The sequence below is a fragment of the Epinephelus fuscoguttatus genome, linkage group LG22 (genome assembly GCF_011397635.1).
Source record: "Epinephelus fuscoguttatus linkage group LG22, E.fuscoguttatus.final_Chr_v1".
Classification (NCBI taxonomy): Eukaryota; Metazoa; Chordata; class Actinopteri; order Perciformes; family Serranidae; genus Epinephelus; species Epinephelus fuscoguttatus.
The window spans coordinates 18685926-18699694 of record NC_064773.1 but is presented as its reverse complement, the minus strand read 5'-3'; the positions used below and the strand labels follow the sequence as shown (position 1 = coordinate 18699694).

Here is a 13769-nt window from a genome sequence, read left to right as displayed (position 1 = left end):
TCTTATCCTGCTTTTTAAACCAGCTAGGAGGTGAAGCTCAGGTCGACTCAGGCCGCTGCAAGAGTAAGCCTGCATACAGCAACCAGGAAGGTCCAATAACCTGCTGAGAAAACTGAGGCCACTCTTTTGTGGAGAATGCAGCGTCTGTCTGAGCCAGGCAGAAGCTGTTTTGACCTCTATTAGTCTAGAAAAACATGGATGTACGTGATGTCCATATCACACACAAGTCTCTGAAGGGAGCCAGGTATTTGTTATTTGGCTGTATCAAGCTGACTGGAAACAAAAGACAAGTTTGTGAAGGTAACATGCTGTGATCTGGGAGGACTGGGAAGCTGCAGCAAACTACCAACTCAACACCCTACATCCAGTGTGTATTTAAAGTAAAGAGACGTGACTTTAAACAAATCGAAACACTGCATTCATCAGGCAGAGTACTGCGATCAGGACTGCACAGCAAGAGGTTTTATAGCCAAAGTTATTAGTCACTTCAGTAGTGATGACTTATTATCCACTCATTCAAAAGTCTGCCTACCTTCACAGTGATATGTAATGTAGTAACTCAAATGTGCATAACGATGAGTCTGACTCCCATATTAGGAGTCTGTTATCAAATGATGATTCACACTGGATTGAATTTATCTTATAGAGTAACTCTGGTCTTTTGTGTCTTACAGAATCAACATATCGTCACCAAGCCAACATTGACGATGAGGTTGTCACCATGGAGATTCTGGACACGGCAGGGCAGGTGAGACAAATGATCCCTGTGTCAAACATTTGGATTTGAGGAGTCAAAATAGAAACACAAAGACTTGAGATCTCTGCCACCATCTGCAACCAGGGTCCAAAACTAACACTCGCCAATTACGGGTAGATTTTGTCTCTGGCTGGTAAATTTTTAAGACCACTCACCACTCTGGCGAGTTATTTTTTTACCAGCGAAAAATGCATTTTTTGTTACTGTAGAACGGTGCTGGTATCGGCTGGTTTCCTGGCAGAGTAATGTGTATTTCAGGCAGAGATGATCTTTGGTCACGTAACACCAGGGCCACACTGCCCGGATAAGCGCTGTGAATAGCCTCGAAGCGAAGCCAGTTTCCTTTCGGCGCCCATGTTAACCGACTGTGTCATCCACACCGGCCGCGGAGCTGCCCTGCAGTGATCGTTTCGGCGTCTGGTCTATTTTCTGGGCGAGCCGCGAGCGAATGTGTCAAGCCGGGCAGTTGCCCATGATAGAAAAACAGCCCCAAATGTGACGGAGACAACAGCTGGGAGCAGAACCGCTTGTCGACCGGCGTGGAGAAATGCGCGTCTGATGTGAACAGGCTCACGCGAGAATTTCGGTGCCCTGCGATCGCTGTCCAAACGTACCTGAACAGCCAAGCACACAGGTATGTGTTGTGTCAGAGGAGAAACAAGCCGTTCACATTTCTCTCTTTGTGGCAGCTAACCATCCACAAACCTCACCGCACTTTAGGGACTGTTCTTTACTTACGAAGGGACTGTTCTGTACTTGTATGTTAATCAGTTGGTGCAGTTTCACTTAAGAAAAAAAAAAAAAAAATGACTGAACAACTTTCACTTGTCCACCAACTTTGTCCACCACTGGTCAGACATTCATGTTTATATAGGGCAGGCCCTGCTGTTGCAGTCTGGTCGAGCTAAAATCTTATGTCTCAACTGTCCAAAGGGGACTGAAGTCAGTGATTCATGTAAAATTCCTTAATGAAAGATTCTTTTTGCACTGTAGTAAGAATACTACAGAATTTATTAACCCAAATATTACACTTCACTTTTGAAACAGTTATTCATATTTTAGCATACATTATTACTAATATTAGTGCACACTATTAAAATATTGACTGAGAATCGCATACAAGACCCAAATGACATGGTAAATAATACTGATAGCAAATTACAACACTTAAAAGCAATTTTTATTTGGTTGTAGGGCTGCCACTAACGATTATTTTCATTGTCGACTAATCTGTCGATTATTTCTTCGATTAGTCGACTAATCATTTCATCGAAAAATGTGTTAAAATGTTGAAAAATGTCAGTCTGTCTCTCCCAAACCCCAAAATTACATCATCTAATGTCTTGTTTCATCCTCACACCAAAGGGTTTTAGTTTACTGTCACAGCAGAGTGCGTAAAGCTGCTAATATCTGAACATAAGAAGCTGCAGTAAGAGTATTTTGAGGTACTTTTCCATGAAAAATGACTCAAACCGATTAGTCGACTACTAAAACAGTCACCGATTATTTTAATAGTCGATTGGTCATCGATTAGTCAACTAATCGTGGCAGCCCTATTTGGTTGGCTGGTAAAATATCTGCCTGGCTGGTAAAAAAAAAAAGAAGTTAGTTTTGGACCCTGTCTGCAACTTATCTCTGCTGTACCATGTACTGACTGGAGAGGTAGGATGACCATAGTACCAGACTTCGTACTTGAGCACTACAAATACTGTTAGTGTATGAACACAGTGAAATATCTGTCAATTAGGGCTGATCGATACGGACAGAAAGTCCTTACTCCATATTTACAGGCTGAATGGCGACACACTCTATATGTCTCAGTATTTTCTACAAAATGGGCTACATGTTTAGGTGCAAGATAAAACCACTGTTGAGATGTCACATGCACTGTGAACAAAATAAAATACAAAGACACTGATCTTCCTGCTTGAAAATATTTAGCTGCACAATATGTTAACGGAAACTGTTACAAAATAAATAGCAGGCTGTACGTTAACTTTTTGCACAATTTAAAATCTCCATGTGGGAAGTTAAAAAGTCATTTTCCATGGCCTTTCAAATTAATCTAGTGCTGGAAAATGATTTAAATATTTATTTATTTATTGAGGCTGTTAATCTTATTTATGCATATAGCATCAACAGAGAGACTGAGGGAGGGAAGGCGCGAGACACTGTCCATGTTAGGGTTGGGTCAGTTCTCAGTAATACCAATTCGGTTCGGTACTCCGTCTTGGACCAGGGATTTTTTTTTTTTTTTTTTTTGAGAGCGACCGGACCGCATATGTCATTTTACAGCCTATGTCTGCCTCTTCGCCAAGCGCACAGCGAGCAGGAGAGAGGGGGTTGGGGCGAGGACTGAGTTAGGGAGTGTGAGTGTGTATGCACCGAGGCCTCTACTGTAGCCTGGAGTTTGTTAACAGCGACGGGGAGTCGATAATGGCGGACAATTTAGTCTCAAAGAAATCAAAGAATGCGCCAATATGGCAACACTTTGGCTTTGTGCCAGACGAAGGAGGCAACCTTTGTTTGCACTGATTGGGTAAGCTAAACCTGCAAATTTATTTGTAAGGAATAAAAGAAACAACGTGTTACTGTCACTCTGTTGCCCTATGGTCGTTATTTATTCTAAATGAGTCAATTGCGCCTCCAAGTGGCAAAAATCCTTGATGCGGTTTTTCACAAAAACCTGGCCGTTTTTTTTTTTTTCCCCCTCATACCAACCCAACCCTAGTCCACCTTATATACGTCTTGTATATGGAACGCCTCTTGTCGCTGCATATTTTAAACACATCTGTCGCCCACATCCAGGCGCTGTCTCAGTGTCATACAGTAGACTACAACTACAACCAAGAAGAACGGTGATGTGCTACGATCCACCTCACACTCAAACTAGCAGACAAATGCTCACCTGACACAAATCAAGCAGCTCTGTCTCCCACACATGCAGCACTGGACTGCACATGTACTACTGTGGTAATTTCATTCATCTCACAGACTGAGTCAGCGTAGCACGTACAATATATAGACTGATGTCGCACTGTAGACAATTAACAGACAGATTACACAGAGGAGCAGCTCTGTGTCAGTCTATATGAATGCAAACGGTATTTCCAAATCTATATTTTGCTTGAAAATATATTGACATCAGTAAATCATCAATCACCCAGCCCTACTGTCAACATAATTAATAATCTAATGCTATGTTTCCAGAGACATACAATGGATGTAAATTAAAGTATCTCAAGTACAGACAAAGGGCACTTCAGTGATTTAGTGTTGTAGCTTTATAACGCACTGGATACTACATTTCCCATGATGCAAGTCGACAGTGTTTTTCATTAGACCCTTCGTCCTAATAAATGCCTGCATCTTTCAAACTCAATGCCCCTGCTTTCTAAAACAGACTGTGTTTAATATCTGAAGTGTCCAGACAAATTCGGACCCCCCCCCCCCCCCGTGATGTCAGAGGTTTCTTATTGGGCTTCCTTAGTCCACGAGTAATGAGTCCATTGAGTAACTGACCTTTGTGTAAAATTGGTGGATGGTGACATCACAAAATTCGCTCTAAAAAGTAATAATATTCAGTCATATTTCCAACCTGATTTATTCAAGATTTATTCAAGTGTGGCAGCTGTAGTTGTCTTATAAAGCTATTTGGCCAGTAGTTTTTTTTATGTACTTCTCCAGACTTTAAACTGACATTTTTATGGAGTAAATGTTCAATAATTTGTACACCAAATAGCAGACAGAGGAAAATGCATGCCTAAAGTCGGTCCAGATAAATGAGCTTTTCCCCCCCACTTCTTCCAGACATTCTCCAAGTAATTGCTTACTTCTGTGTCAGCAAAGTATTGTGTTGTTCACAGTAAAAAAGGACACATCTCCACTTCTTTTCTCATTTGTCTCTCATGCAAAGAGTTGTTTGAGCAACAGTAGGAGTGGATATGAGGCTGAATGGCACTACAAGATGGTCATTTCCTGCAGTCTGGCAGAGGTATAGCAGGGTCCTGACCATGAGGGAGAGCTTGCGTAAGTCCTCAGGCTGAAGATAAATATGCTGCAGTGCTGCGTAGGTGTTCTGCTGGCGGCTGATTTCCCTTGCGACACTTGAGCCAAGTCATCTCTCTCTCTCATTATATCGTAGCCTATTTTCAGCTGGCATTAGGATGAGGTCTGAATGTTTCCAGTCACGGCTGCATTGATGTCAGGCCTCTCCTGACTCTGTTGTATCAAAGCGCTGTGCTAACTCTATCATGATTTGTGGAGGTGGAGTCTTCTGGGGAGCTCATAAATTCCAGGTTCAGAAGTCGGTCAGGTATACAAACGTCAAACTTTCCTGTCTGTCCTCTGGAGGGATGTGGTATTTTTTAAGCTTCCGCTGACAATAATTATGGGATCAGGATCTGTGTGCCTCCCTCCAGTCGGGTTACGATTTAAAGTCTGCCACACGACCAGTTAAGTCCTGTTATGACCAGGAGGAACCGCCTCGGCTTCAACATGATCAAATTAGGAGCACATGCCTGAATGTTTACAATCCTCAGACGGCTCGGCAGAATTTAATTTCTGGTTTACGCAGGTGTGGGAGAGAGCAAACAGTCAGGAACTGGAGACAAATCTGCCTAACGAAACTAGGTGTGTTGCATATGTGAACATGGTTTAAAACTACCAAGACCAAATATTGTTCTGTTCAAACACAAAAAGGCATAGAATGATAGTGTCCAGTGCTGGCTTTAAACTGAAACCTATGCAACAGAATTTTCTGTAAGTCCTTGTTTTGAGCATTATCTTGTTTTTAGATCATTCTTTAGATAATCTGACTTTTTTTAAAAAAAGGTTCGGAGTCGCAAAATGTAAAGGAATAGTTATATATTTTGGGAAATTCACTTGCACAGTTGTAGGATAAAATTAATACAACTCTCTTTCTTTAGGGGAGACCGGGGTTATATGGCAAACTTTTTGCTCTGACTTACTTTAATGGCATAATTTATGTTACAATACTCAAACCAGCAGCAGATGAAACATATTAGGTCTTAACTGTAAACTAATATGTTTTAATTCATACAAATGTTTTCTAAAGTTTGGTGGTACATGCTTTAGGTAATGTGCATTTGTGCCAACTTGCCCCATCACGAGTTTGGTTGGCACAATGTTAAATGATATAGTTACCAAAAAATTAAGCAACCAATACAAACAATTTTAACATTTGATGAAAACAAGAACCAGAAACCAAGAACAATTGAGTATCTGTCCATTTTTAAAACCCAAACAACATTTTAAAGCAATTCATCAGTAGGAATGTCTAATTATTTTTCCATTGACTATTTAAAATAAATATTACACCACATTTTTACTTTGGATTCAATGGTAAATGTTACCAAAATATTTCCAAATGTTTAAACACAGTCGATAAGTATAGGTCAAGAAAGCAAACACTCTGATGTTGTATTTTTGTTTCTCTGACCTTAAAAGCACCAGAGAATAGCTGTTTGAGAACCAACCCCCGGTCTCCTATGGAAAACATGATGCTCCAGCTAGCAGTCAGTTAACATAGCACAAACACTTAAAACAGCAAAAGAGCTAGCCTGACCCAAAGGTGACTAAATCCATCATCTCGAAGCTTCTGTGTCTTTGTATCTTGTTTGTTTTTACCACAACAAAAACATGTTATTGTTTACACAAGTTGTGGATTCATGGAGAAAGTGAGCATTCTCAGGCAAGAAATAGTTTGGCATTTAACCTCCATAAAAAAAAAAACAAAAAACAAAAAACACAACTTGTCATTTTCTTACTTTGGAGTTTGTCCAGATCAAATAAACAAAATATAACCTATTATTTAGTGAGTTTCAGAGTTGCTTGTAGACGGACTTTATCACATTTAGACGGAGCCAGGCTAGCTGTTTCCCTCTGTTACATACAGATATCAGAGCAGTAGCACCACTACAATTGAATTTCCCAATATCAAAACTACTCCTTTCAGATTATTCAAAATTGGAGTTTCAATTCAAGTTCGTGACCAACTTTCTTTGTCTTCTTCTCAGGAGGACATCCAGCAGAAGGAAGGTCACATGCGTTGGGGGGATGGATTTGTCATTGTGTACGACATCACAGACCGGGGAAGCTTTGAGGAGGTGGCGCCGCTCCGAAGTCTCCTAGAGGAGGTGAAGAAGCCCAAAAATGTGCCTCTGGTCCTTGTGGGCAACAAGTCCGATCTGGACCACGTCCGGCAGGTTGGCACAGAGGAAGGCGAGCGTCTGGCAGCTGAAATGGCGTGTGCTTTCTATGAATGTTCAGCGTGTGCCAATGAGGGCGGCACAGTGGCCGAGGCTTTCCATGAGCTGTGCCGCGAGGTGAGGCGCCGCAAGGCCGTGCAGGGCAAGGCCAGACGCCGCAGCTCCACCACGCACGTCAAACAGGCCATCAACAAGATGCTGACCAAGATCAGCAGCTAGGAGAGAGCCACGCTGCTGTCTGATGACACAAGAAATGTATTTTTTTCTCATGTAAATGTTTAAGCAACTATTGGCTCTGAAAAGGACGAAATGTGACTGATTTAATGTGGAATGTGTTTTTTTTACTTATTCTCTGATCATTTTCCATCTAAAAGTGCAATCTCTCTTCTCTGGAAGAGGTGACTCCTGTTGTCACGTCAGCATGGGAGCCTTAACGGATGATTTCCCGTCCAAACTTTGAAGCTCATTTGGAACAAAACAATCCTGGATACTGGTGAGATGTTTCATGATGATGCATTAACATGTTGAGGTTCTCAACTTTTTCCTTTACTCCTCTCATCCATCTCTTTAAAACCAATAAATAAGGCCGTCTGAAATGATGCATGCAGGTGATCTTATTTAGCATGCAAAGAATCCAAGGATTTATTGACGTCAAATCAGAAGATTCGTAGTTTCCTCTCTGTATCTTGTCCGTAGGGGAATATTGTGATGTGCTTCGGCCCACATGTGTGTAACTGTTGTGTCAGCAGTGGTCAAAGAAAACTAAGATCAGAGATTTACTATTTTATATATATAAATATATAAGTAGATCCGTTGTCCTTAACCCATGTCAACCTTAGAAAAATCCCCAGAGCTGTCAATACATGTTCTTCAAACAAACCTTGTAAGAAAGTCCAGTATGTTCTGTTGACATCTATGTTCTGCAGTGCACTTCCTGTGTTTGTCCACAACATATGTAGTCAAGATCTTCTCTTCAAAGAACCAAAGCACAGGTTCAGAACATGTCTCAGCTCAGGAGAGAACATTTTTGCTCTTGTCTCTATACATACAAAGGGAAGCAGTCGCCGTCCATACCAACATGTCACATTCCAGGGGTGTTCTTAATGGCTGTAATTTTAATACTGTAAACTGCGGTACGTACAATATGGTATATTGCCTTAAGCAATGCTGTGTCTTGAGTGTGTACAGAACCCAAAGGCATCTACAGTACAAGAAACTGTAACTGTTGACATGTAATGTTTTCTTTATGTATGTTATTACCTGTATGATCAAAACAACCAGCTGTGCACTTGTAATTAAAGACTGATATATATACTGAAATATCCCAACAGTTTCTCACTTAATGACTACATGTTTGGCTGACAGTGAAAATGTCATGGCCGGGTGCACGACGTACCACAGGGGCCCTTAGTGGTGTCCCAAGTTTCAAATAATAACCATTGTGACTGATATAGACACTTCCAGCCTGACCATTAAATGTCACATTTACATAGTGACAGCAGGGAGCAGCAGGGACTGCTTAACATATGCGTTTACTTCTGAAACTCATCTGCAACCCGAGGCTCATCTGGCTCTCTAAGGCATATGCTGACACTCTGTGCTGATGCTCATGTTTAAAACCACAAACATATTAACAATGGCAACATATCCTGCCACGTTTTCCAGTCAGTTCAGACAACAAGTGTCTTGACACAAGTGTAAAGTGTTACCACTTCATTCTGTGGTGCTCAGTGATCTAATTTAACAGGTAAGAAATAGAACAAAAACTACAGCTGAAGACTAAGCGGAGGAAATCGCTGAAGTTGTAACCAAAAGTGATGGGGTAAACTGTTCTGCATCGTGTGCAATGTTTGGGTGGAATACAAACTAAAGTCATCAATATGTGAAGCATTTCTCTACCATAAAACACAACCAGACAACGGCTGACAGATGGATAGACAAGAAAATAAATCACATGACAGAGGTTGTGCACACGGATCTAGTGCATATGCTGCAAGAATCAAGGAGAGTTAGACTACATATGCATGGTAGGTGGTAGCGATTACTGTGTAAATCACAAATTCAGGACAGTGCGGTTTTACTGGAACAAGTTGCCTTCGATTTTTATTAAATTATATTTTTTTTTAAATGCAAATATATCACTTGTTCCTGCAATTTAATTGCAAAAAAAGGCCTAAAACTATCACAACATATAAAATATTATAGGACACTATGAAATGGATACTACTAATACTAGTTCCACATCATTTGTCAAAAATATTAAGATTGCTTTATTAATTTACGACCCTTATGGAGTCTCAGATGTGGTCATGTGAAGAGAGGCAAAGCCCCTCCCCGTTTGGTGGATCAACATAGGACCTAATTTCAGAAAAAATATGTATGATAGTGGAGAGACAGATTACTTTTTGATCCAATTTATACCGTGCCATGAATTACACATTTGATGTTTGTCCATTTAAATTATAATTTTGCAAGCCGAGGTCACAGTTTGCTGTAAAACTGTTGAAGTATAAGACTGTTAAGAAACCTCTCCATCTTCAGTTGTACTATCAATTAAAGGCAAAATGCCCAAAAATAATCTTAAAAAAAAATTTTTTTTATATATATATAATATATATATATATATATATATATATATATATATATTTAAAAAAAGAGCAACCAGCAAGTCACATAGGTAACATCAGCGCTTCCTCTCTCTTGCTGAAGCTATGATTTGTTTCGTAGCAAGATGGATTCACTGAGTAACAGGTCTTGATTGTTCTTTCACTTACTGGCAGAAAAAAGACAAGGAGTTGCGGAATAAAACACATTTAGGTAAAACAATGCTACAGTGCATGGAACAAAGCGAAGTTATCTGGCTTGTTAGCTGGTGTTGGTGACGTATATCATGAGAGACGAGGGCTGTAGTTCACTGACCACTTTTACACAAAGCTAAATGGTACTATGACAAACCTGGTTGATGTAGCATATTTTATATTTTTAAAAATCACGCACACTATGCAGGACCTTCCTAACAGATAATATATAGACTTATAAATTATGACCCACTAAAGGTGTGGAGGTGTATTTATCTGCAGAGACTCTGCCTTATGGCTGTATTTTCTCATTTTATTCTTATTCTGCTGGGGGACGCTCCTGCGCACAGTGTGCAGGTGAGGTCAGGACTTTATAATAAGGCAGCAACCAAGTGCCTGTTGTGGAGTCAAGACAGGAACAAAAGCATTGTAGCTGTGTGTGACATATCTGAATATATGTAAACATTTTGAATACATTCAAATGTGTGAAACGTTTTGATCAAATATTTGTCAGGAGATCTGTGCATGCTATATTGAAACAAATGAAAATATGAATGTGACTGCATGAAAAGATTTTCTCTTAGGTCTATAATTTACAGTTACACATCTGTCTGTTTGAGGGTGAAAGAAGTTCACACAGAACTTTACAGTGACAAATCAAATCTAAGGAGCACAAACCGGTCCCAAAAGTCATTTATATTTGGCGGGCTGCTACGATCAAAACATCTGTCGCCACGTTTAGATTTTCTATTTTTGGAGCTGGACCATTAATTAGATGCGCTGGCAGAATACATATACCACTGGGTAATTATTTGTTCCACAGGTGGAGGGCATGGACAGAACAGCACAACAGCAGGTGCAGTTAAAGTGAAAGTTAACCTTCAGTGTGCTGGGTCTAAATTTTGCTTTCACTCACAAACAGCTACTCCTCTAATCCATCGATCTGATCAGATCAGCTGATTAATTAGCCACAATGTGACTCAAAACTCCACAAAACAGCTGTGGAAAAAAAAGAAGAGTTCCGCCTGTGCTGCGTTCACGGACCTGCAAAAACCACTGAATTTATAGAGGGCACGCAGACCGATGGAAGAAACAAAGCAAAATGTAAAGTTAGAAAGTTAGTCCCCTGTCGTCTACCTCCCTATCGTCACCTACAGCACACACAGATTGCATTTCTGTGGGAAACACTGCATAACTACAAGCACAAATACTTTTGTCCCGCATTTGAAACTTCCTCCTGAATGGCCAATGGGGATTCACACATTCAGATATGGTCATACACAGCTACAACAAACTGAAATCCGACCACAGAAACGGTTTGATCCAACAGCAAGCATCCAAGAGGAAGCTACAAAAATTGCAGCCACGGCACCACAAAAATATCTGATAAAAAAAAAAAAAAATCTAGTATTGGTGATACTGTTTACAAACAGTAGCCGACCATTCCTGCATAGTATACCAATACTACATGACCAAGAAATCTGGAAGCAGTGACACTGCTTGAGCAGATATTCTGCCAGAAATACAACAGAAGAGGTAGTGGTTCCAAACACAAACGTCTTTTTATAAAGACTGTAAATAATTACAACCAAAATCTCAATTCAATCCAGTCCAGTGTGAAGAGAGTGAACAGTAAACAGTGAGGTGATCAAAAAGAACATTTTGGCAATCTGGCAGACCCCGCCACTACCAATAAAATATATATAGATAAATAATTATAGAGAGTCAATACATAATCAAAATAAAGCCATAACTAATATCGGAAATTGGATTTACCTTCATGTAAATCTGAGGTATCATAACTTGAAACTAACTGAATTTATGTGACAAAGACCCCAGTAGCCTACAAATACTTGTTATAGAACCAAAGTATTTCTGACTGCCACCAAAAGAATCCAAACATCCACTGCAAGTTTGTACACATGCTGATTGACACACTCTCTCACACACACACACACAAAAAACTCATGTCAAACCCATATCATGTTACGGTCACTGACAATACTGGGTGGATTCCTGGTAACGCTGCAGCTCGCTGTCTCAACAGTCCAGCAGTATTATAAGAAATATGGATTTCAAAACATACACCTCATTTAAATCTTATTTCCACTGCCCTGAGGACTGAAATTAAAACCTATTCATACATTTTCTTACTTTCCCATTTACTACCCTAGATAATTAAAACCGTTTCCCACTTCTGTCACAGCACTGTATTAAAAAAGGAAACCTCCCACCGACTACACCCTGTTGCTTCAAATAGACTGCTGACTCAGCGAGAGGACACAACAACTGCTTTCTTTAGTCTGGGTGAAGCAGCAAGGAGTGGCCGAGCTATCTGACAGATAATTACTAGAGGCAAAAATCCCATAATAACCAGGGCGAGGAGCCACAGTGCTCCTCCTCCTCCTGACCAGTGAGACTGCAGAGGACATTTCCAGGTCTTCCCGCCATCACTGCAACATGACGATAAGAATCCTGCCTGTTTAAGGATGTTTTAAAATCAGCTGTGCTCTCCTTCACCTTTAAATTCAGTGAGTCATCACTGTAAAAGAGAAGGTGACCGCCTTGCTGTGTCACACCCAACATGAAGATGAGTGAATGTCATGGTGAGATTATTGAGGCATTTAGCAGGCTGGAGGGCAGGTCGATCAGCTGCCATTACCCTCCAGCTGTTTTACACGCTGCTGGACCCCGTCACCATACCGGCCAAAGGGTCATACTCCAGATTTGATGCCCTAGGTGGCCAACAGCCTCTGCAGACTTTAGTGTGTGCCACGTGGCTGAATGTGTACAGTGACACCCACAATTTCTCCACAGCATTAGTGGAAATGACAAGACATAACTGTACCAGACAAAACTAGAATTCCAGGGTCACGGTGCTGCAAAGAAGCTACATATGCTAAAACATGGATGCTTCACACACATCAGCAGATCTATACAGTCAGCACAGTTTGAAGGTGGAACACCCAAGATTAGTGCCACCAACTCATTGGGCCTTTCCAAATCTGGACCCTATCCACTCCCACTACCACTCCATCATGGAGCATGACTCCGTTTCTAGTCACCCTCACAGATGACTGAAGCCCCCGTCATCAAGATGGGGGCTAAAGGGGATAAACACAGCAGCAAACATTTGGGACAACCTTCCCTCTCTGCAGCACAAAGAGAAACTGTCGTAACTTTTCATAACCATGGAGAAAAATAACGCTTCACCCAATTTTATGTTCTTCATATGTATTTGTAGCACTTACATTTAATGTGTGTGTGCTGCTATTGTTTACTGTAATTTTTGTATATTATGTTTACATCATTAAAAGAAATGAATAACTTGATAAATTGATATTTATATTAAAAAAAAAATGCTTTATACAAGGCAACCTATGACTTAGTTTCAGCAGGTTACATTTGTAAGGGTAGTCGTGGAACTTTATCTGTATGAGGCGTCTTCCAACACAATACGTGTGCGGCACATGGTCAGTAAGTCGGCATCAGTGCAGGCTCTTGTCAGAGGGTCTTATAACCCACTTCCACTCCTCACTTGTTGGTTTGAGATGGCACTCAATGTGGCAGACCCTCCGTGTGAACATGGAAAGGAGTGAAAGTGAGTAGGGAGAGGGCGGTTTGGGAAAGGCCCAATATCTGACCAAATGTCTCCCCTTCTGTTCCTGAGTTATGAGTAGACAAATGGCCAGAAAAGTGTTTGGGGAGAATATTATGTCGTCACAGTGAAGCTGACCTTTGGGATATTAAATGTCAGCATTTTATCCTTTTAGATATTTGTCTGAAATTTTGTCATAATGAGCAAATTAATTCCTGAGTTATGGCCAACAACATGTTTTGCGGTCACAATGAGCTTTGACCACCAAAATCTAATCAGTTCATCCTTGAATCTGAGTGGACGTTTGTGCCAAATCTGAGGGAATTCCCCATGGGGCATTCTGGACATACTGGGTTTACAAAAATAGGACAGATCGACAGACAAAC

General features: G+C 40.7%; 1 protein-coding gene across 2 annotated transcripts in view; it reads left to right on the top strand.

Moving 5' to 3' along the window:
* rerg (RAS-like, estrogen-regulated, growth inhibitor) overlaps nucleotides 1–8307 on the top strand; it is a 73191-nt gene extending 64884 nt beyond the window's left edge. For both annotated transcript variants that reach the window (XM_049566367.1, XM_049566366.1), the window contains exons 4-5: nucleotides 675–748; nucleotides 6796–8307. In XM_049566367.1, coding sequence (XP_049422324.1) covers nucleotides 675–748; nucleotides 6796–7206 — 485 coding nt within the window. In that variant the 3' untranslated portion in view covers nucleotides 7207–8307. The remainder of the gene's footprint in view (nucleotides 1–674; nucleotides 749–6795) is intronic.
* Nucleotides 8308–13769: the final 5462 nt, after the last annotated feature.